This window comes from Drechmeria coniospora, chromosome 01, assembly GCF_001625195.1.
Source record: "Drechmeria coniospora strain ARSEF 6962 chromosome 01, whole genome shotgun sequence".
Classification (NCBI taxonomy): domain Eukaryota; kingdom Fungi; phylum Ascomycota; class Sordariomycetes; order Hypocreales; family Ophiocordycipitaceae; genus Drechmeria; species Drechmeria coniospora.
Window position 1 is genome coordinate 11,171,413 of NC_054389.1, and position 19,397 is coordinate 11,190,809.

The window sequence follows — 19,397 nt, forward strand, 5'->3', positions numbered from 1 at the left end:
GTCGCAACCGCGCAAACAAGCCCGACCAGGTTCGGTGCGCACTCGCGCAGTAATTAATACCTGCATACCTGTACCAACTTGGTATGTACGTGTTTGTGACATATTGGCACTACCAGGTGGAGGGAGCGCATATACACCTAGGTGGTAGTAGGTGGTAGTAGATAGTAGGTGGTAGGTGGTAGGTGGTAGGTGGTAGGTGGTAGGTGGTAGGTGGTAGATGGTAGATGGTAGGTGGTAGGTGGTAGATGGTAGGTGGTAGGAATCCGTTGGCCGTCCGCTGGAGGATTCGTGGCATTGCTGACGGCGTGCATTAAAAGTGAATACTGATATCGGTGCGCCGTTCTCCCTCCAAGGCGCTGCCATATCGGTACGCCCGTATGTTTGATGCGTCTCTGGATATTCCTACTCCAATCCATCCCTCCACCCACCCATCCATCCATCGTGAGGTGAGGCGGTCATGCTTGACATGGCTCTGGGTCGGATTCGTGACTTGCAGCACTCACACACAAACTCAAGATGGGACAGCCATTGGTAGCCGGGGGCGGGCCAAGGTGGAAGGAACTCGTCGACAATTCGACGCAGCGAGCGCAGTAGAAATAAACAAACACCTTCCTGGCATGGCGGCAAGGCGGCACGGCAGGTGGTCGACAGCATGGTGGTGGCAGTGTGCACAAGGCCTGCGGACGCCTTCGCTTTTGTTCCGTTCCACAACACAAGCGTGCAGCTGAATGAACAGATATCTATCTGCCTGCCGCTGCATCCCTTGGGGAGCAAGCGGGTGCGCTCGTACTTTTACATATTACTGAGCACCTCGAACACTTGCAGGTACTGTAAGTAGTATCCTTACATGTGCTGTGCTGTGGTATCCTCACTTGTGCTGTAGTATCCTTACATGTACTGCAGTATCCTTACATGTGCTGTAGCATCCTTAAGTACATGTGCTGTAGTATCCTCAAGTACATGTGCTGTAGTATCCTCAAGTACATGTGCTGTAGTATCCTTACAAGTGCTGTAGCATCCCTACACGTACAGTGACACGCTTGCATGCTGCACTGTACATACAACGATATTTTTTAACTTAATTCCTACCTTATTCGCAAGCACTTGATGGCAATGCTACGTCGACACGAGTTCGCGGGGGGGCGGTCAAGGGAGCAGCACGCACAGCACCGCCGAAAACGATAGCAGCCAACGATCCAATCCAACCCGACTTCTCGCAATAATTCTTGATGAACTACGAGGAAGGAAGAAAAATACGTCAAAGACGTCGCAGAAACTGAGCGACACCACGGTGAGGCTGCGCGGCGACTGGAGGGTGAATCTCACTGCCGCAAGAGGACGGGCGGAAATATTCCGGTGGGCCGTCGCTCTCCCAACTCACAAACTTGTCGTCATCAGTCATCAGTGGCATTCGGAGTTCTCCGTGCGGTCTACCATCAGCACGGTGGGCAGGCGCCAGTGCGGCACCCAGGGTCAGGACGGGTCCGATCCGACGCCGACTCTCAGCCACCACCGCCAAAGAGGCTCCATCCAAGCACACGTAGTCCGGAGTGCTTTGGGGGTTGCCGGTATTATTATTACATGACCCCCCGTATTGGAACTACTCAGTAAATACGGAGTACTCCGTACTTGAATAGTGATAGGCAATTGTAGGTAGGTAAATACATGCGCAAGTCCTGCGCATATGGCGGCGAGGTACTCCGCACTCCGCCAGGTACTAGTGTATACTTACTTACTGTACTCCGTATTAGTACTTGGGCAAGTTCTCCGTGCAATGCTCGTATTCGGACCAGTAATGTTTTTTCAAATGGCCCGTTTGGGGTAGTGGCATGGCCGCACCGCCACTGCCACTCAAGTACCTTGGTACCAAGGACGTACAGAGTGTGTGTATTCCGGAGTGCCTGTGCTGGTGCAGACGGCACTAGCGAGTACCTACAGTATTCCTCCCTCGCTCTCCTCGCCCCCGAGCAAAACTCCAAACGCCTCCAAAGGCTTGATGACGCACGCGCTGGCGCGTCACAAACAGACAAGTACCGACAGATACATACCAATCAATACCTTTCGCTTCCAAGCGAAGGACATGGTGGTCGCATTTCCCGAAGCCTTTCATGGCAGCTGGCTGGCAGATGAGCACAAAGACAAAGCAAGTTTCAAGGCAGCGATCCTTGCCTGTACGCATTATTGCAAGTAGGTGCACCACGAATACTGTGCTTCCCACCCTTGAGATCTTCGTCGTCGATACCCACGTAATAGTACAGTACATGTAGGTCACGCTCTCTCCCGCTTTCCACATCCCAGGAGTGTTGCTAGACTGAGTTCTAGTGACAGTGGCCAAATGGAGCTTTCCCATCGGTACGGGCAAAGGCCAAATGACCCAGCTCTCCTGTCCTCCGTCGAGTCTACTCGTTCACGCACGCCGTACGAGCGTGCAACGCAATGCAAGCTAGACGCATTCGAGCGTACGAGCACGTACATGTACGTGTGTGCAGGAGTGCAGAAGCTCGGAGATAACAAATCGGCCAGCTGTATCCTCCGTTCTTGCCCCCTCGGGAAAAAAAAGCCGTGGCGATTGGAACTCCTCCTCGTTTCAAGTGCACGGCTGGTCGACTGCGAGAGCCGAAGATGCCCGCTGCCGCGTGCTTGCGACAAACAGCAGCGATCCCTTCCTATCCCATCCATCCCATCCTCCTCAATCATTGAACCTAGGAGGCTGTGCAGCTGTGTCACCTCCCAGGTCTCTCTGTCTTACCTGCAGCGAAGTCTCTGGCAAGCCGAGCCTGCCATCTTTGGGGGGGAGGCGCCGGCGCAGGTGTAGGTCCAAAAGCCGTCAAAATGGACGCCCATCTGTCGAATCGAAACTTCCTACGCTCCAACGAACACGATTCCGTCGATTCGAGCGCTCGAGAGGGTGTGATCGGCAGCCGAGCCTCCGAATCCTGCCAGTGCCATCCGTCTGTCGGTCGTACAACGGACTCGTCCAGCGGGCGTTTTGGCTTACGGGAATGGCCCCAAGTACGGGACGAAGTTGCCGAGGCTTCGTCCGAGGTGCGACACTAGTCAGGACTTGGGCGCCGTCTCGCTCGTACGTTCCAGGTGCGCACCGCGTGGTTGGTAGCGACTAACCCGCTAGAGGTAGGTGCAAGGAATAGTACGTAGGTGGCCTCGAGAAACGGGCACAAGCTTTGTCCCTCCAGAGGGACGCTAGAAGCTCATGGGCGCCAACGTGAAGTCGGTCGATGGGAGGAACTGTTCGTGTTGCATTGGTGGGATTATCATCTGCTGTCCGTACGTGCAAGTGACGGAATGTGCACTGTACGGAGTACAGAGGGCACGAATAACAGCTCCATACTAGCAGCGCCTGTTCCATTAAACCAGCAAGTATTACTCCGTACCTGCTGCAGCACTTGCTTAAGTATTTGTATGGCGTATGCACCGAGGTACTGTACAGTACACACACGCCGTATTAATACTTCTACTTGAACACTTGCTGTGCTCCGTACTGATAGTCAGCCGCCTTGGTATTAGTATGGAGTACATGTATTATTAACAGGGCAATGAGTATATTAAATAATACCCATTGTCGTGCGAACAGCACAATGTACAACTTCATACGGAAGTAAGTATACATTACTATTACTGTACGGAGTACGGAGTACAGCATGAGTAATATTACTGCACATGTTGTGTTATGTGCACACCGAGTTGGGCAAGGCGGTGAAAGCCTCCGGCAGAAATATGATGTCCAAGGTCTTACTCCGTACTTGTACTTATTGCAGTGTACTTGTGTTAGTATCTGCAGTTACTTAATATTAGTACCCCGTACTTGCAGACAACATGTACAGTACTTGTGTACCAATGTCAAAGGCCTAATTCCCAGCATCACCGACGCCAAAGTTACGTGGAGTTCCATCGCAGTACCGGCTCGTCTGCTACCATTGGATACCCCTGGCTACTACGTTGGCCGTTGTCGACGTCCACCGACTTTGTTCATCGTCGTGAGAATCCATGTCGTTGGCATTGTGCTCTCTCGACGCCTACTTACTTACATCTTTGCCTACTGTTGGTGTGCTGTGCTTGGAACCCCGCGCGCCCCCGCCAAACTGGGCTCGGTAATAATTAATAGCTGCCCCTCGTTTTCGACCTTTGTGCACCTGTGACCTCACTTGCTGGCCGCCCGCAGTGCACCCGCTCCACGAATCCATGCAACTCAGTGCATCCATACATGATCGAACAAGTCCAGTGGCATCGCAGGCCGTCACGAGGCTGCCTCTACGCATGCTCGTAGCCGCATAGGTCCAGCTCCCACAGACTGGTGCCCAAGGCGGCGTCGATCGAGACATGGCTGCTTCCCAGTCCATCATCAACTTCATCGCCCAGGCGAACGAGCATGGCGGTGTCGTCGTCCAAGGCAAGTGCACGGCGGTTGCTTTCTGACTGTCTACCTACCTCCATTCCTCCTCAATGCTTCCCTGCCAACCACGCATGCAGGGACGGCGGCGGCAACAACACCTCTCCTGCCTCGTCTCACGCCTTGCTTCATCATTCCTCGCCGCTGACGCACATGCCTCGCCCAGCGCAGCCCAAGCTCGACATCGAGCTCTACATTCAAAACTACCTAGGTACGTTCGCCCGTCTCCCCTTCTCCACGCCGACCCGAGCTTACCCGTCTGCCCCATCCTAGGCCGCACCCGCTTCGACCGTCTCCTTTTCATCGGAAAGACCTGCGTGCCGCTCTGCGTCGAGGCCCTCAAGGCAGCCGTCGCCGAGGCCAAGAAGGCATCGAATATCGCACATTACCAGGAGGCATGGGAATCCATCAGGGCTGCGGCTCCTGACGAGCCCGAGGCTGCATGGGATGCCAGCTGGGTGGAACGAACCGAGGCGGACAACCGCGTCGAGACTGCCCGACTCGAGTCGGAGCTCAAACGGTACAAGAGCAACATGATCAAAGAGAGCATTCGGGTAAGTCCAGGCGCATATCTGGACCGCCGAGCCGAGCGCCTGGCCGACGTCCATCCCGTCACCGAACCACCTAGCTGACGACGGGACGGCAGATGGGCAACCAGGATCTCGGCAGACACCTCGAAAGCATCGGCAGGCTCACCGAAGCATCCGACGCCTACGCTCGCATGCGTCAGGATGCCACGTCGACCAAGCACATCGTCGACTGCGGCATACGCCTCGCCATCGTATCGCTCCAGCGCAAGGACTGGAACATGGTCATCTCCAACGTTTCCAAGATTCTCAACATACCCAACGCCGATGACAATGACTCCGCCAACGTCTATCCTAAAATCTTGTCCGGCATCGCCTACATGAGCATGGCCGCCTATGCCACCGCCGCGGAGCATCTTCTCCGCGCCGACTCGTCCACGTCGCCGGCCGTCTATGCCGAGGTTGCGAGCTCTAATGATGTCGCCATCTACGGTGCGCTGACCGCCCTCGCCACCATGGACAGGCGGGATCTGCAGCTGCGCGTCCTCGACAATCAAGGCTTCCGCATCTTTCTGGAGAACGAGCCCCACATCCGCAGAGCCGTAAGCTTCTTCGTCAATGGCCGTTACGCGAGCTGTCTGTCCATCCTCGACGCCGCTCGCCCGGACTACCTGCTCGACATACACCTGCACGACCACCTTCCCACCCTCTACTCCCGGATCCGGACCAAATGCATCATCCAGTACTTTGCACCCTTCTCCCGCGTCTCCATCGAGAGCCTCGAGGCTGCCTTTGGCCGGGACGGTGAGTCCATCGAGCCCGAGCTCATCGGCATGATCCGAGATGGGTCCTTGATGGCCCGCATCGACGCCAAGGACAGGGTTCGCGCCCCTTTCCCATGCCTCTAATCCGTGGCACCCGTCAGCTGACCTCGTTCCTCTAGCTTCTCGTCGCCGTTCGCCCCGACCAACGAGCCGAGATGCAAAAGGAGGCTCTCGAGGTCGCACGCGGGTACGAGGAAGAGGCCAAGGAGCGTCTGCGACGCATAAACCTCGTCGCCGCGGGCCTCGAAATCGTCGGCAAGGCTAACCATGACTACACGCTGGGCTTGCGTCCCAGCGATGCGTTGTTCGACGAGGACGGTCGCCCCCTGCCTGCAGAAGCCGGTGCCGTCGAAAGCTACGGTTGACGCCTGCGCGGTGCATGCGTAGTGTGGGCAACACTGCCACTCGACTGTCCGCCGAGTCTTGACCTTGGGCAGAGCTCGGCGTTGGCAGGATGGCCGAATCGAGCAGCGGCGAACCGACGGCATCTGCCTTTCAATTTCGACAATGGTGCATGGAAAAAGACAAAACACCCGGGGCGTGCGATGCTACGGCCGGATTTTATCCCCACCTGCCTGCACCGAAGCCACCGTTTCGGGCTTGCTCGAGCAGGGTGGCATGAATGCGCAATATGAAAATAGTGTCCTAGTTGGCGGGTATCTCGTCTCTCGTGCGGTCATCGTTCATCTCTACAGAGCAGAGCGCATGTGCTGCTGCGCGAACCATCGTACCAGCTGCCTCCTGCCCATGCCGCTCCAGAAATCGCCCCCATCCGTCTCTCATCCCATCAGCTGCCTCAAGTCCTCGGGTGGCCAGCGAACCTGGGCAAACGTGAGACAGCGCTTGATGCTCTGGAGAAATTTCCGCGTAACCTCGTCGCCCATGACGTGACCCTTGGCGCCGTCGTGCAGTTTCTCCCGCGCGCTACGTTCGTGAATGCCGACCATGGTTACGCCAATGGGCCAGGCCGCCTTGCCGATGCTGAGGCGCAGGTAACCGTTGTTGGCATCGACGTAGCGCCGCTGCTGTATCGCCTGGACGATTTCGACGATGGGCTCGATCAGCGTCTCGTCGAGGTCGCCGCTTTCGAATTTGCGAAAGAGCTGCCCATGGCCAAGTTAGCGAATGCTCGGGTGGCCGAAGAGAGAGTGCCGACCTACCGGCTTCATGTTTTCCCTCGTCTGCACCATGGCGTTGTATGCCGTCTTGCTAGCCGTCGTCTCATTTTTCTCCGCCTCCATCGCCCGCTCGTACGCGGTGAGGACCATCGTGAAGTAGCTTGCGAGCTGCCGGAACAGCCATTGGCGGCCCGTCAGGTCCGTCGGCACCTTGCCGTCGAGCAGCATGTCTTTTTCCTCGACAAGTATCAACGTCGTCGGTATGGGTCCCTTGGTTAAGATCGTCGTTAACTTCCTATACCGTCGCAGCCGCGCTGCGTGAGATTCTGCAAAGAGGATTGCCGGCTGCCCTAGCCCACGCAGACGGTCCACGAGCTCCTCGTCCGGTAAGTCTTCTCCGCCGGCGTCTGCGTCACCGCCTGCGTCGTCTTTCGACGTCTTCTTCAGCTCCGGTAGGCCGAGGCGCTTCCTCCGGGCGCGCTCCTCCTCGGCCTCCTGCTCTTCGCGGCGCCGTCGTGACTCCTCGGCGAGCCTACGGCGCCTCTCCTCGCGGGTTGCGTTCTCGGCCGCCGCTTCCTCCTCGCGCTTGCGCTTCGCCGCTGCTTTCGACTCACGCTCGGCCTCGAGAGCTTTTTGCTCGGTCGCGTAGGTCGCCTCGCGCTCAGCCTCGATTTCGGCGCGCTTGAGGAACTTTTTACCCGTTGCGGCCGGCGCCTTGGCCTTGGCGAGCTCTTTGCTCATGAGGGCGGCAAAATCCATGGCGGATATGCCTTTTCAGGCGCAGTGCGAGTGCAAGTATGGAAAAGTAGACAGTCTTCAGGCATGCATCGATAGGTAGATCGGTAGGCAGGTATTGGTTGGTACTGTTGGAGGCAAGCTGTCACTGATGATCTTAGAAAGTCGATCGCCGTGGGGGTACCGTAGCTATCGATTGCGGGTATATGCCGGAGAAACTATGCCAAAGCCAAGGCCGAGCTAACCTCGCTCGGGGCAACTTACAACCACCCGTCTCGATGCGTATCGTCTCGATGCGTATCATCTCCAAAGAGCACGCAGGCAGACAGAGCCCTGGAAAGATCTCAGGAATAAGGCTACAATAATGTCTTCCGACGCAGAGTACAGCGACCGCGAACCCCCCCCGCCGTTTCTCTTGCAACTCTTCTACCGAACGGGGGCCTTCCACCGGTAGCTTTCCACCTCTGTCCGACTGAAACGCATGCGGCGATGTTGGCTCGTACTTACACAAACCCTGAACCAGGCCCGAAGAGTTCGCATCGCCGTCCCTCCCTCCGCACGTCTCCATCTATACGTGGACCAACTGCACACTCAAAGAGCTCGCCATGGAGCTCGCCGCAGCGAACCCGTCGGCTCTTCCGTACCCGGCCGTTGGCACGAGGCTGGCCTTCCAGCTTGTCTATCCGGACCTTCGCGGCGCCCTGCCAAACACACCGGTCCGGTACGCGGTCAAGGACCTGGGTAGCATCATCATCGGCCACGGGGGCCCCGGGGCGGAGACGTCCGAGTTGGGGGACACGAGCGCGAGGGATGAAGTCGGGAGGACCTTGGGCGATGCCCGCTTCGTCATCGGCGACTTCGTCTCTTGCGCCGTCCTTCCGCCGCTGTCGGACGGGTCCGTAGCGCCCGCATCGGGCCTGAGGCGGACCAGCATGAGTACGGGTATCGGCATAGGCATGAGCATGGGAGACGGCCGCGCCCCTCGCAGCTTGCTCGGCCGTGGCGGCCGTGGTGGCCGAGTCACATGGAGGGAGGCACATGAAGACGCGTTGCTGACGGGGGAGTGGAAACGGGGTGAGACATTGCCCGGCGCGCCGGCAAAGAGGCCGAGGGGAGGCAGATGGTGATTTGAGATATTCCGACAATGAAAATCGACAGCGACAGCGTTTCAATATATACCCCAAGACCAGGCTTTTGTGGCGATACGAGGCGTACTGTGCTTTCACGAATTGATCCTATTCGCCGGCTGATATGTACAAAGCTTTCGCCTTCCTGCTCGTCATTCATCGCTCGTAGATGGTGTCTCCCTTTCGCTTGCCACGCAGATCCCACAACCCCTGAACAACCGTCGTCAGCTCCGAGTCCAATTCCACCACCAAAATACCGTCACTTACGTCTGTCTTGTACGCGACGTACCCGAAGATTGCCGGGATCACCGCCACGTACAGAATGGAGAGTCTAGCTGTTCGCGGCGTCCATCGGAAGTGGTGATGTCGGCTCTTGTTCATTGCTGCGTTGAGTTAGATGGCGCGGTCGTCCAAGATTCGGGGACAAAGTGAAGCAAAGCACCCACCCTGGAGCTTGAGGAGAGCCGGGTCCGGCTTGACGTCTGCCGTGGTATGTCAGCAATTGATCTTGATTCCCCGGATGGAGAGGGTCGTACTGAGGTGCGCCATGGTAACGGTGGCAGCTGGCGGCTGATGTGGTTTGGTGAAGACTCAGTCGTGATGCTGGCAATGAACCTTGGGATCTCCGTCGTGATTATGTAATGGCGGACTTCATGTCTATTGGCCGTACAGTACTCCGTAAACCTACCCTGGATTTCTTTCTGATTGACGGTTCCCTTATGACGCGACAAAATTCATATTGATATATTCTACTTTAAAAAAAAATTGCCTGAATTGGCGTGTAGTTATCTGCCACATTGTGTAATGAAATTGAAGCACTCTTTCATAGGACAGATGAGCCATGCATTTGGCAAACTTCCAAGTACGTACGGACCGTGCTCTACAACTCAGTCTTGGCTAGCTATACTTAGGCAGTTGATGTATGAATGAAAGCAAGCTTATCCACTTGGAAAACATGTACATACTGCACATAACAGAAAACATGAACTCATACGTACATTCAACAGGAGAAACTTAAAGAGGTAATCCCAATGCATACTTCCATTCTGTTTGATCATTCCTGACAGCTTCCTTTGGGAGCTGGTGATGATGCTGCTTGTCCGAACTCTCAGGGGAATCACGTGATGCAAAAGTGGATACACGAGGTGCCAACTTAAGCTGATCTTCGTCCGAACTTCAGAAAATTGTTGCCACCAAGTCACACTTGCTATCGCGTCTCCAACCCGGCTCTGGTCATCGCCGCGCGCTTTTGCGAGGGCGGATATGCTCTGGGCAAGAAAAATTTACTTCGACGAGGCTTGAATCTTGACTCGCCGGTTGCCTCCCTCGCCTTGGTCGCATCGCGAGATCACGCTTCGTGAGCCATCATGTCGCGTCCACCTCCACCACCTCCCCCGGGCTGGGGCCCTCCTCCTCCGCCGCCTCCTCCATCTTCATCGATACCCCCCCCTCCCTCGATGCCAGCACCTCTAGCTCCGCCACCGCCTGGCTATCACCCATCCTCCGATCCCCACATCGCAAAGTTTGCCCAGAAGAAGAAAGAATGGCTGCGGGAGCAGCGCAACAGATTTGGGGAGAAGCGGAAAGCCGGCTTTGTCCAGACACAGAAGGCTGACATGCCGCCGGAGCATCTTCGCAAGATTGTCAAAGACATCGGCGACGTCTCGCAGAAGAGGTTCACCAACGACAAACGGAGCTACCTGGGCGCCCTGAAGTTCATGCCGCACGCAGTCTTGAAGCTCCTCGAGAACATGCCGATGCCGTGGGAGTCGGCCCGCGAGGTCAAGGTGCTCTACCACGTCAACGGCTGCCTGACGCTCGTCAACGAGACTCCTCGAGTCATCGAACCTGTCTTCTTCGCCCAGTGGGCCATGATGTGGACCTTCATGCGCAAGGAAAAGGCCGACAGACGACTCTTCAAGCGCATGCGATTCCCGCCCTTCGACGACGAAGAACCGCCGCTGTCCTGGTCCGAAAACATCGAAGATGTCGAGCCCCTCGAGCCCATTCAAATGGAGCTCAACGAGGAAGAAGACGACGCCGTCTACGACTGGTTTTACGACCACCGCCCTCTGCTCGACACGCCTCATGTGAACGGTCCCAGCTACAAGGCCTGGAATCTCACCCTGCCCCAGATGGCTGCGCTGTTTCGACTCAGCCGACCGCTCATCTCCGACGTCGTCGACAAGAACTACTTTCACCTCTTCGACCTCAAGAGTTTCCTGACGGCCAAGGCCCTCAACGTCGCCCTCCCTGGCGGGCCGCGATTCGAGCCCCTGTACAAGGACATCAACCCAAATGACGAAGACTTTGGCGAATTCAATGCCATCGATCGCATCATCTTCCGGAATCCTATCCGCACCGAGTTCCGCGTCGCGTACCCCTTCCTCTACAACTCCTTACCCAGGAGCGTCCACCTCTCATGGCATTCCTCTCCCCAGGTTGTCTTCAACCGGGCCGACGACCCGGATCTGCCGACCTTCCACTTCGACCGCCGCATCAACCCCATCTCCTCGCGCACAGTGGCCCCGAAAAACGTTGAAATATCCCACGAAGACGAGTTGTTTGGACCCGGCAACAATGAAGAGCCCGAGGACGAATTGTTCGAGCTGCCGGCTGATGTCGAGCCCTTCTTCGAAGAGGAAGATCTTGAAAACTCGGACACATCATCCGCCATTGAGCTCTGGTGGGCGCCCTTCCCCTTCGACCGACGCTCCGGCAGGATGGTCCGAGCTCAGGATGTCGCCCTCGTGAAGCAGTGGTATCTAGAACACCCCCCTTCCGATCGGCCGCCCGTCAAGGTCAGAGTTTCGTACCAGAAGCTGCTCAAAAACTACGTGCTCAATGAGCTGCACAAAAAGACGCCCAAGGCGCATAACAAGCAGAACCTTCTCAAGTCTTTGAAGCAGACAAAGTTCTTCCAGCAGACCACCATTGATTGGGTCGAGGCCGGGCTCCAGGTGTGCCGTCAAGGTTTCAATATGTTGAACCTCTTGATCCACCGCAAAAACTTGACCTACCTCCACCTTGACTACAACTTCAACCTGAAGCCAGTCAAGACCCTCACCACCAAAGAGCGAAAGAAATCTCGATTCGGCAACGCCTTTCACCTGATGCGAGAGATCCTGAGGCTGACAAAGTTGATTGTCGATGCCCAAGTCCAGTACCGCCTCGGCAACATTGACGCCTTCCAGCTGGCAGACGGCATTCTCTACGCCTTCAACCACGTCGGACAGCTCACCGGCATGTATCGATACAAGTACAAGCTGATGCATCAGATTCGGACGTGCAAGGACCTGAAGCATCTCATCTACTACCGCTTCAACTCCGGCCCTGTCGGCAAAGGACCCGGCTGCGGCTTCTGGGCACCTGCCTGGAGAGTCTGGCTCTTTTTCCTGCGAGGCATCATCCCCCTTCTCGAGCGTTGGCTCGGCAACCTGCTCTCGCGACAGTTCGAGGGCCGACACAGCAAGGGCGTCGCAAAGACGGTGACCAAGCAGCGCGTCGAGTCGCACTTTGACCTCGAGCTGCGTGCCTCCGTCATGGCTGATCTGATGGACATGATGCCCGAGGGAATCAAGCAGAACAAGGTCAATACCGTCCTGCAACACTTGTCGGAGGCTTGGCGATGCTGGAAGAGCAACATTCCTTGGAAAGTTCCCGGCTTGCCCGCCCCCATCGAGAACATCATCCTGCGATACGTAAAGTCCAAGGCAGATTGGTGGATCTCCGTTGCCCACTACAACCGCGAGCGGATTCGACGCGGAGCCACCGTCGACAAGACGGTGGCCAAGAAGAATGTCGGTCGACTGACGCGGCTGTGGCTCAAAGCCGAGCAGGAGCGCCAGCACAACCACATGAAGGACGGTCCATACGTCTCTTCCGAGGAGGCCGTCGCCATATACACCACCACAGTCCACTGGCTTGAGTCGCGCAAGTTCTCGCCCATTCCGTTCCCCAGCGTCTCGTACAAGCATGACACCAAGATCCTCATCCTCGCCCTCGAGCGTTTGCGTGATGCGTATTCCGTCAAGGGCCGTCTCAACCAGAGCCAGCGTGAAGAGCTTGCACTGATCGAGCAGGCCTACGACAGCCCGGGCACGACGCTGGAGAGGATAAAGAGGTTTCTGCTCACGCAGCGGGCGTTCAAGGAAGTCAGCATCGACATGAATGACAACTACAACACCATAAACCCCGTTTATGACATTGAACCCATCGAGAAGATCAGCGACGCCTACTTGGACCAGTACCTCTGGTACCAAGCTGATCAGCGACACTTGTTCCCCGCCTGGATCAAGCCGTCCGACTCCGAGGTGCCACCCCTGCTGACCTACAAGTGGGCGCAAGGCATCAACAATCTAAGCCAGGTGTGGGAGACGGCGAATGGCGAGTGCAACGTCATGGTTGAGACGGAGCTGTCCAAGGTCTACGAGAAGATGGAGCTGACGCTGCTCAACTCCCTCCTGAGATTGATCATGGATCATAACTTGGCCGATTACATCACAGCCAAAAACAACGTACAGCTGACGTACAAGGACATGAACCACGTCAACAGCTACGGCATGATCCGTGGCCTTCAGTTCTCCGCATTTGTGTTCCAGTACTACGGCCTGGTCCTGGATCTGCTTCTCCTCGGCCCTCAGCGGGCGAGTGAGATTGCTGGCCCGCCCCAGAGCCCGAACGATTTCTTGCAGTTCCGAGACCAGGAAACGGAGACGAGACACCCGATCCGTCTCTACAGCCGTTACATCGACAAGATCTGGGTCTTCTTGCGCTTCTCTGCCGAAGAGTCCAGAGATCTCATTCAGCGGTTCCTCACGGAGCAGCCGGACCCTAACTTTGAGAACGTCATCGGCTACAAGAGCAAGAAGTGCTGGCCGAGAGACTCTCGCATGCGCCTCATGCGACACGACGTGAATCTGGGACGAGCCGTCTTCTGGGACCTGAAGAACCGACTTCCGCGATCCGTCACGACGATTGACTGGGATGACAGCTTCGTCAGCGTGTATAGTCGAGACAACCCGAACCTGCTCTTCTCAATGTGTGGCTTCGAAGTTCGCATCCTGCCCAAGATACGGAACAAGAACGAAGAGTTCCCGGTCAAGGACAGCGTCTGGTCCCTTGTGGACAATACGACCAAGGAGCGGACGGCTTACGCGTTCCTGCAAGTCACGCAGGAGGACATTCAAAAGTTCAACAACCGCATCCGCCAGATTCTCATGTCGTCTGGCTCGACCACCTTCACCAAGATTGCCAACAAGTGGAACACCGCGCTCATCGCGTTGTTCACCTACTACCGCGAGGCGGCCGTATCCACGGTCGACCTGCTGGACACGATCGTCAAGTGTGAGACCAAGATCCAGACCCGCGTCAAGATCGGACTGAACTCCAAGATGCCGTCGCGTTTCCCCCCTGCCGTCTTCTACACGCCCAAGGAGCTGGGTGGACTGGGCATGATTTCGGGCTCCCACATTCTGATTCCCGCCAGTGACAAGCGCTGGTCCAAGCAAACCGACACCGGCGTCACGCACTACCGTGCCGGCATGACTCACGATGAGGAGACTCTTATTCCCAACATCTTCCGCTACATTATTCCTTGGGAGGCCGAGTTCATCGACTCGCAACGCGTCTGGACCGAATATTCGCAGAAGCGCCAGGAGGCGAACCAGCAGAACCGTCGACTCACCCTGGAAGATCTCGAGGATAGCTGGGACCGTGGCCTTCCGAGAATCAACACGCTGTTCCAGAAGGATCGAAGCACGCTGAGCTTTGACAAGGGCTTTCGTGCGCGTTCGGAATTCAAGCTGTATCAGCTCATGAAGAGCAATCCTTTCTGGTGGACGAGCCAGAGGCACGATGGCAAGCTGTGGAACCTGAACGCCTACCGAACCGACGTCATCCAGGCCCTGGGTGGTGTCGAGACGATTCTTGAGCACACGCTCTTCAAGGCCACCGGCTTTCCGTCTTGGGAGGGTCTCTTTTGGGAAAAGGCCTGTCTTGCCAACGGCACGATGCTCCTTCGATACGACAAGACGCAGGTCGCAGTCGAGGATGTCAAGGAGGGCGATCTGCTTCTGGGCCCTGACGGAGGACCCCGACGAGCTTTCAACGTTGTCTCAGGAACCGACCGCCTCTATCGCATCGCCATCGGAGGTGGCAAGGAAGACCTCGTGGTTACGTCGAACCATATCCTCGTCCTGCACAAAGAATCTGCCTCGGCCGCTGACCTCTACGAAACGGTCGAAATGACGGCTGCAGAGTTTGCGAGCCTTGATCCGAAGGCGAGGAGCCAGCATAAATTGTTCACCTCGCCCAGCTTTGATCTTCTTGAAGAGTCGAGAATTGCCCAGACGCAGCGCTTCGCCGTGGCGGACATCGTCCAAGAATCAGAGCCGACGCCGTGGGCAGGTTTCCGCGTGGACAAGGACCAGCTGTACCTACGACATGACTGCCTCGTGCTCCACAACAGTGGTTTCGAGGAGAGCATGAAGTTTAAGAAGTTGACCAACGCGCAGAGGTCTGGTCTGAACCAGATCCCCAACCGTCGATTTACGCTTTGGTGGTCGCCAACCATCAACCGAGCCAACGTGTACGTTGGTTTCCAGGTGCAACTGGACCTGACCGGAATCTTCTTGCACGGAAAGATCCCCACGTTGAAGATTTCGCTCATCCAGATCTTCCGAGCCCATTTGTGGCAGAAGATTCATGAGTCCGTCGTCATGGACCTGTGCCAGGTGTTTGACCAGGAGCTGGAGGCGCTCGGCATCGAGACTGTGCAGAAGGAGACGATTCACCCGCGAAAATCGTACAAGATGAACAGCTCTTGTGCCGACATTCTTCTGTTCGCCAGCCACAAGTGGAACGTCACCCGGCCGTCGCAGCTGCACGACACCAAGGACGTCATCGAGCCGACGACGACCAACAAGTTCTGGATCGACGTTCAGCTGCGCTACGGCGACTACGACTCACACGACATCGAGCGCTACACGCGGGCCAAATACCTCGACTACACGACCGACAGCGCCAGCATCTACCCGTCGGCCACCGGCTTGATGATCGGCATCGACCTTGCGTACAATCTCTACGCGGCCTTTGGCATGTACTTCCCGGGTCTGAAGCTCCTGATCCAGCAGGCCATGGCCAAGATCATGAAGGCCAACCCTGCGCTGTACGTCTTGCGCGAGCGAATCCGCAAGGGTCTGCAGCTGTACGCGTCGGAAAGCAACCAGGAGTTCCTGAACTCGCAGAACTACTCGGAGCTCTTCAGCAACCAGACGCAGCTCTTCATCGACGACACCAACGTGTACCGTGTCACGATCCACAAGACGTTCGAAGGCAACTTGACGACGAAGCCGATCAACGGCGCCATCTTCATCTTCAACCCCCGGACGGGACAGCTGTTCTTGAAGATCATCCACACGAGCGTCTGGGCCGGGCAGAAGCGTCTCGGGCAGCTTGCCAAGTGGAAGACGGCCGAGGAAGTGGCGGCGCTGATCCGGTCGCTGCCGGTCGAGGAGCAGCCGAAGCAGCTGATCGTGACGCGCAAGGGCCTGCTGGACCCGCTCGAGGTGCAGCTCGTCGACTTCCCGAACATCTCGATCCGAGCGTCGGAGCTGCAGCTGCCGTTCCAGGCGGCGATGAAGGTGGAAAAGCTGGGCGACATGATCCTGCGGGCGACGGAGCCGCAGATGGTGCTGTTCAACCTGTACGACGAGTGGCTCAAGTCGATCTCGTCCTACACGGCCTTTTCCCGTCTCATCTTGATCCTGCGAGCGTTGCACGTCAACCCCGACAAGTCGAAGCTGATACTGCGACCGGACAGGACCATCGTCACGCTCGACCATCACATCTGGCCGTCGATGTCGGACGAGGACTGGATCAAGGTGGAGACGCAGCTGCGGGACCTCATTCTCAACGACTACGGAAAGAAGAACAGCGTCAACGTGTCGAGCCTGACGAGCAGCGAAGTGCGCGACATCATCCTGGGCATGGAGATTTCGGCGCCGTCGATGCAGAGGCAGCAGGCGGCCGAGATCGAGAAGCAGCAGCAGGAGCAGCAGCAGCAGCTGACGGCGGTGACGACCAAGACGCAGAACGTGCACGGCGAAGACATCATCGTGACGACGACGTCGCAGTTTGAGCAGCAGACGTTTGCGTCCAAGACGGAGTGGCGGACGCGAGCGCTCGCGACGTCGAACCTGCACAAGAGGACCAAGAACATCTACATCTCGTCGGTCGACACGGACACGGACGAGATGACGTACGTGATGCCGAACAACATCATCAAGAGGTTCATCACCATCGCGGACCTGAGGGTGCAGGTGGCCGGCTATCTGTACGGGGCGTCGCCGCCGGACAACGACCTGGTCAAGGAGATCCGGTGCATCGTGATGATGCCGCAGATCGGCGGGCTGCGCAACGTGCAGCTGCCGCAGCAGCTGCCGAGGTGCGAGTTCCTCGAGGACCTCGAGCCGCTGGGAATCATCCACACGGTGTCGGGCACGGAGCTGCCGTACATGTCTCCGTCGGACGTGACGGAGCACGCGCGGCTGCTCGACGCGCACGAGGCGTGGGACAAGACCAACACGGTGACGGTGTCGGTGTCCTTCATGCCCGGCAGCGTCTCCATGGCCGCATGGGGGCTCACGCCGCAGGGGTACAGATGGGGGGCGGAGAACAAGGACACGCAGAGCAACGAGCCGCAAGGGTTTGCGCATACGATGGGGGAGAAGCGGAAGATGCTGCTGAGCCCGAGGTTCCGAGGCTTCTTCCTCGTGCCCGACGACGGGCGGTGGAACTACAGCTTCCTCGGCAGCACGTTTGCGGGCATGGAGAAGAAGGCGGTGCACGTCAAGCTCGACACGCCGCTGCCGTTCTACAACGACCACCACCGGCCGGTGCACTTCCAGAGCTTCGCGGAGCTCGAAGACATTTGGGTCGACAGGGCGGACAACTTTGAGTAGGTCGGGTCCGACGACGCGGGCGGCAGGTAGCGGCGGGGCGAGGTGAGGTTCGCGACGATGAGACGGGCCCGCGCGTGCATGCCGGTGTGTTTTGGTTGGTATTCTTTCCGGCGTTGGGATCAATGGGGTCATGATGAGCATGCATATGCTTGGGCGGACATGTAGGGTAGATGATGGAAAGCCAGAAGACGCGTGCTGGGTTTCGTTGCGTCTCGTCATGCTCGTGCAGGCGTGCGCGTGTGCGTGCGCGTGCGTCGCGTGACGGCATTTGGGCGTTGTGTTTGCGGCGAGACGATGGAGCATGAGACAGTGGGTGAGAGACGCGGATCAGAACGGACTACAGGCACGCTACTCCTAGTCATGATGTTGATCCGGCCCTTTGAACAGGGAGAAGTAGACGAGGTGGTGAAAGCAGCGATGGATGAAAGCGGCATATGCGATGTTTTGGTACTAATTACCGACTCGTCTGGCTAGCAAGGTAATAATAGTTGGATAGATTGGACACTAAGTACTTGTTACTTGGCTGGAGTCAAAGTACCAAGTAGTACGGAGTACTTGCAGTACTTTATGAGTCTTGTGAGTACAGTACAACAACTACTTAAGTACCAAGTACAGTAGGCCAGTTGGGAGGGGCATGGAACTCTGCTCACGCTGCTCACGAAAGAGTACTGCAAGTATTACTGTGCTGTACATGTAAGCACGAGTATTTTTTTCGAGCCGACTTGATTCAGTTGGAGGGGGACGGGGGGGCGAAAACGAGCGAGTGCGGCACCTACGGGTAGGATGGCGATTGTTCAACTCCGAGGACATGGACGAGTGGTGCAACGCTGGGGAGGAAAAGTAATAATTACAACGTTTATGCGTTCTGGGCGGAGCCGGACCCACGAAACGGGCTTGTGATGCGTAGAAAGCTGCAGGAGGGTGAGGCATCTGTGCGTTGTACGGAGTACGGAGTACCAGTAATCAAGTACGAAGTACATGTACACGTAGACCGGCCTCCGCCAGCAGTACTTTCAGGTAGTTTGTACCTCGTAGTTTTTCGCAGCTACGAGAACATGTACGACAAGTCTACAGTATCCGTATTACATGTACGAGTACGAATACATGTAATATCGTCCTCCTTACTGTAATTAGATGAAAGTAGTGCATTTCCAGCAGTTTCGACATGCACTTGCAAGTACTGGCAAGTGTGGCTGTGGTAGAAGCAATACTTGCGTGTACAGTACTGTAAGCAGTACTCCATAAGTACAAGCACAAGTACTTATGGAGTAATATCAATACAACTACTCCGTACTCGTAAGTACTGTACAACTACTCCGTACTCGTAAGTACTGTACAACTACTCCGTACTCCGTACTTACATGTGCCTGGTACTGCAGGTATACAGCACTGTACTTGTACTTGGCTGTACTTGTCCACCCTCGTCCTTGCACGGTTCCTCGCTGTCTGCCAGGATGTCAATGCCTCGTAAGTACTGTACTTGCACTCCGTACTCGGTGCACCTTGCTGTATGTAAGTAAGTACTACCTGGTAGTTGTAAGTACGGGTATTCGTTCATAGGTACGGGGTACGGAGTAATTACAGCACACCTGCTACAGCTGCTTCCAGCACTTGCTGCAAGTACAGTACATGTACAGTGTGCAACGAGCTAATGCACCAATATCAAGTACTGACAGTAAATCCTTGTACTTATAC

General features: G+C 56.5%; 4 protein-coding genes across 4 annotated transcripts; 2 read left to right on the forward strand and 2 right to left on the reverse strand.

Moving 5' to 3' along the window:
- Positions 1-4,387: 4,387 nt before the first annotated feature.
- DCS_02969 (26S proteasome subunit RPN7) lies at positions 4,388-6,124 on the forward strand (the record flags this gene model as incomplete). Its single annotated transcript, XM_040800294.1, has 4 exons — positions 4,388-4,619; positions 4,682-4,962; positions 5,055-5,816; positions 5,879-6,124. 4 exons carry the CDS (start codon positions 4,388-4,390, stop codon positions 6,122-6,124), a joined length of 1,521 nt encoding a protein of 506 aa, XP_040661177.1.
- Positions 6,125-6,538: 414 nt separating this feature from the next.
- DCS_02970 (uncharacterized protein) lies at positions 6,539-8,652 on the reverse strand (the record flags this gene model as incomplete). The annotated part of the gene is made up of 4 exons (XM_040800295.1): positions 6,539-6,862; positions 6,920-7,647; positions 8,120-8,180; positions 8,257-8,652. The coding sequence occupies 4 exons, from the start codon at positions 8,650-8,652 to the stop codon at positions 6,539-6,541; spliced, it is 1,509 nt and encodes a 502-aa protein (XP_040661178.1).
- Positions 8,653-8,895: 243 nt separating this feature from the next.
- Positions 8,896-9,288, reverse strand: DCS_02971 (NADH:ubiquinone oxidoreductase 6.6kD subunit; the record flags this gene model as incomplete). Its single annotated transcript, XM_040800296.1, has 4 exons — positions 8,896-8,949; positions 9,007-9,122; positions 9,186-9,221; positions 9,276-9,288. The coding sequence occupies 4 exons, from the start codon at positions 9,286-9,288 to the stop codon at positions 8,896-8,898; spliced, it is 219 nt and encodes a 72-aa protein (XP_040661179.1).
- An 818-nt stretch (positions 9,289-10,106) lies between these two features.
- On the forward strand, positions 10,107-17,702 carry DCS_02972 (pre-mRNA processing splicing factor 8; the record flags this gene model as incomplete). The annotated part of the gene is made up of 1 exon (XM_040800297.1): positions 10,107-17,702. The coding sequence occupies one exon, from the start codon at positions 10,107-10,109 to the stop codon at positions 17,700-17,702; it is 7,596 nt and encodes a 2,531-aa protein (XP_040661180.1).
- Between the last annotated feature and the right edge of the window lie 1,695 nt (positions 17,703-19,397).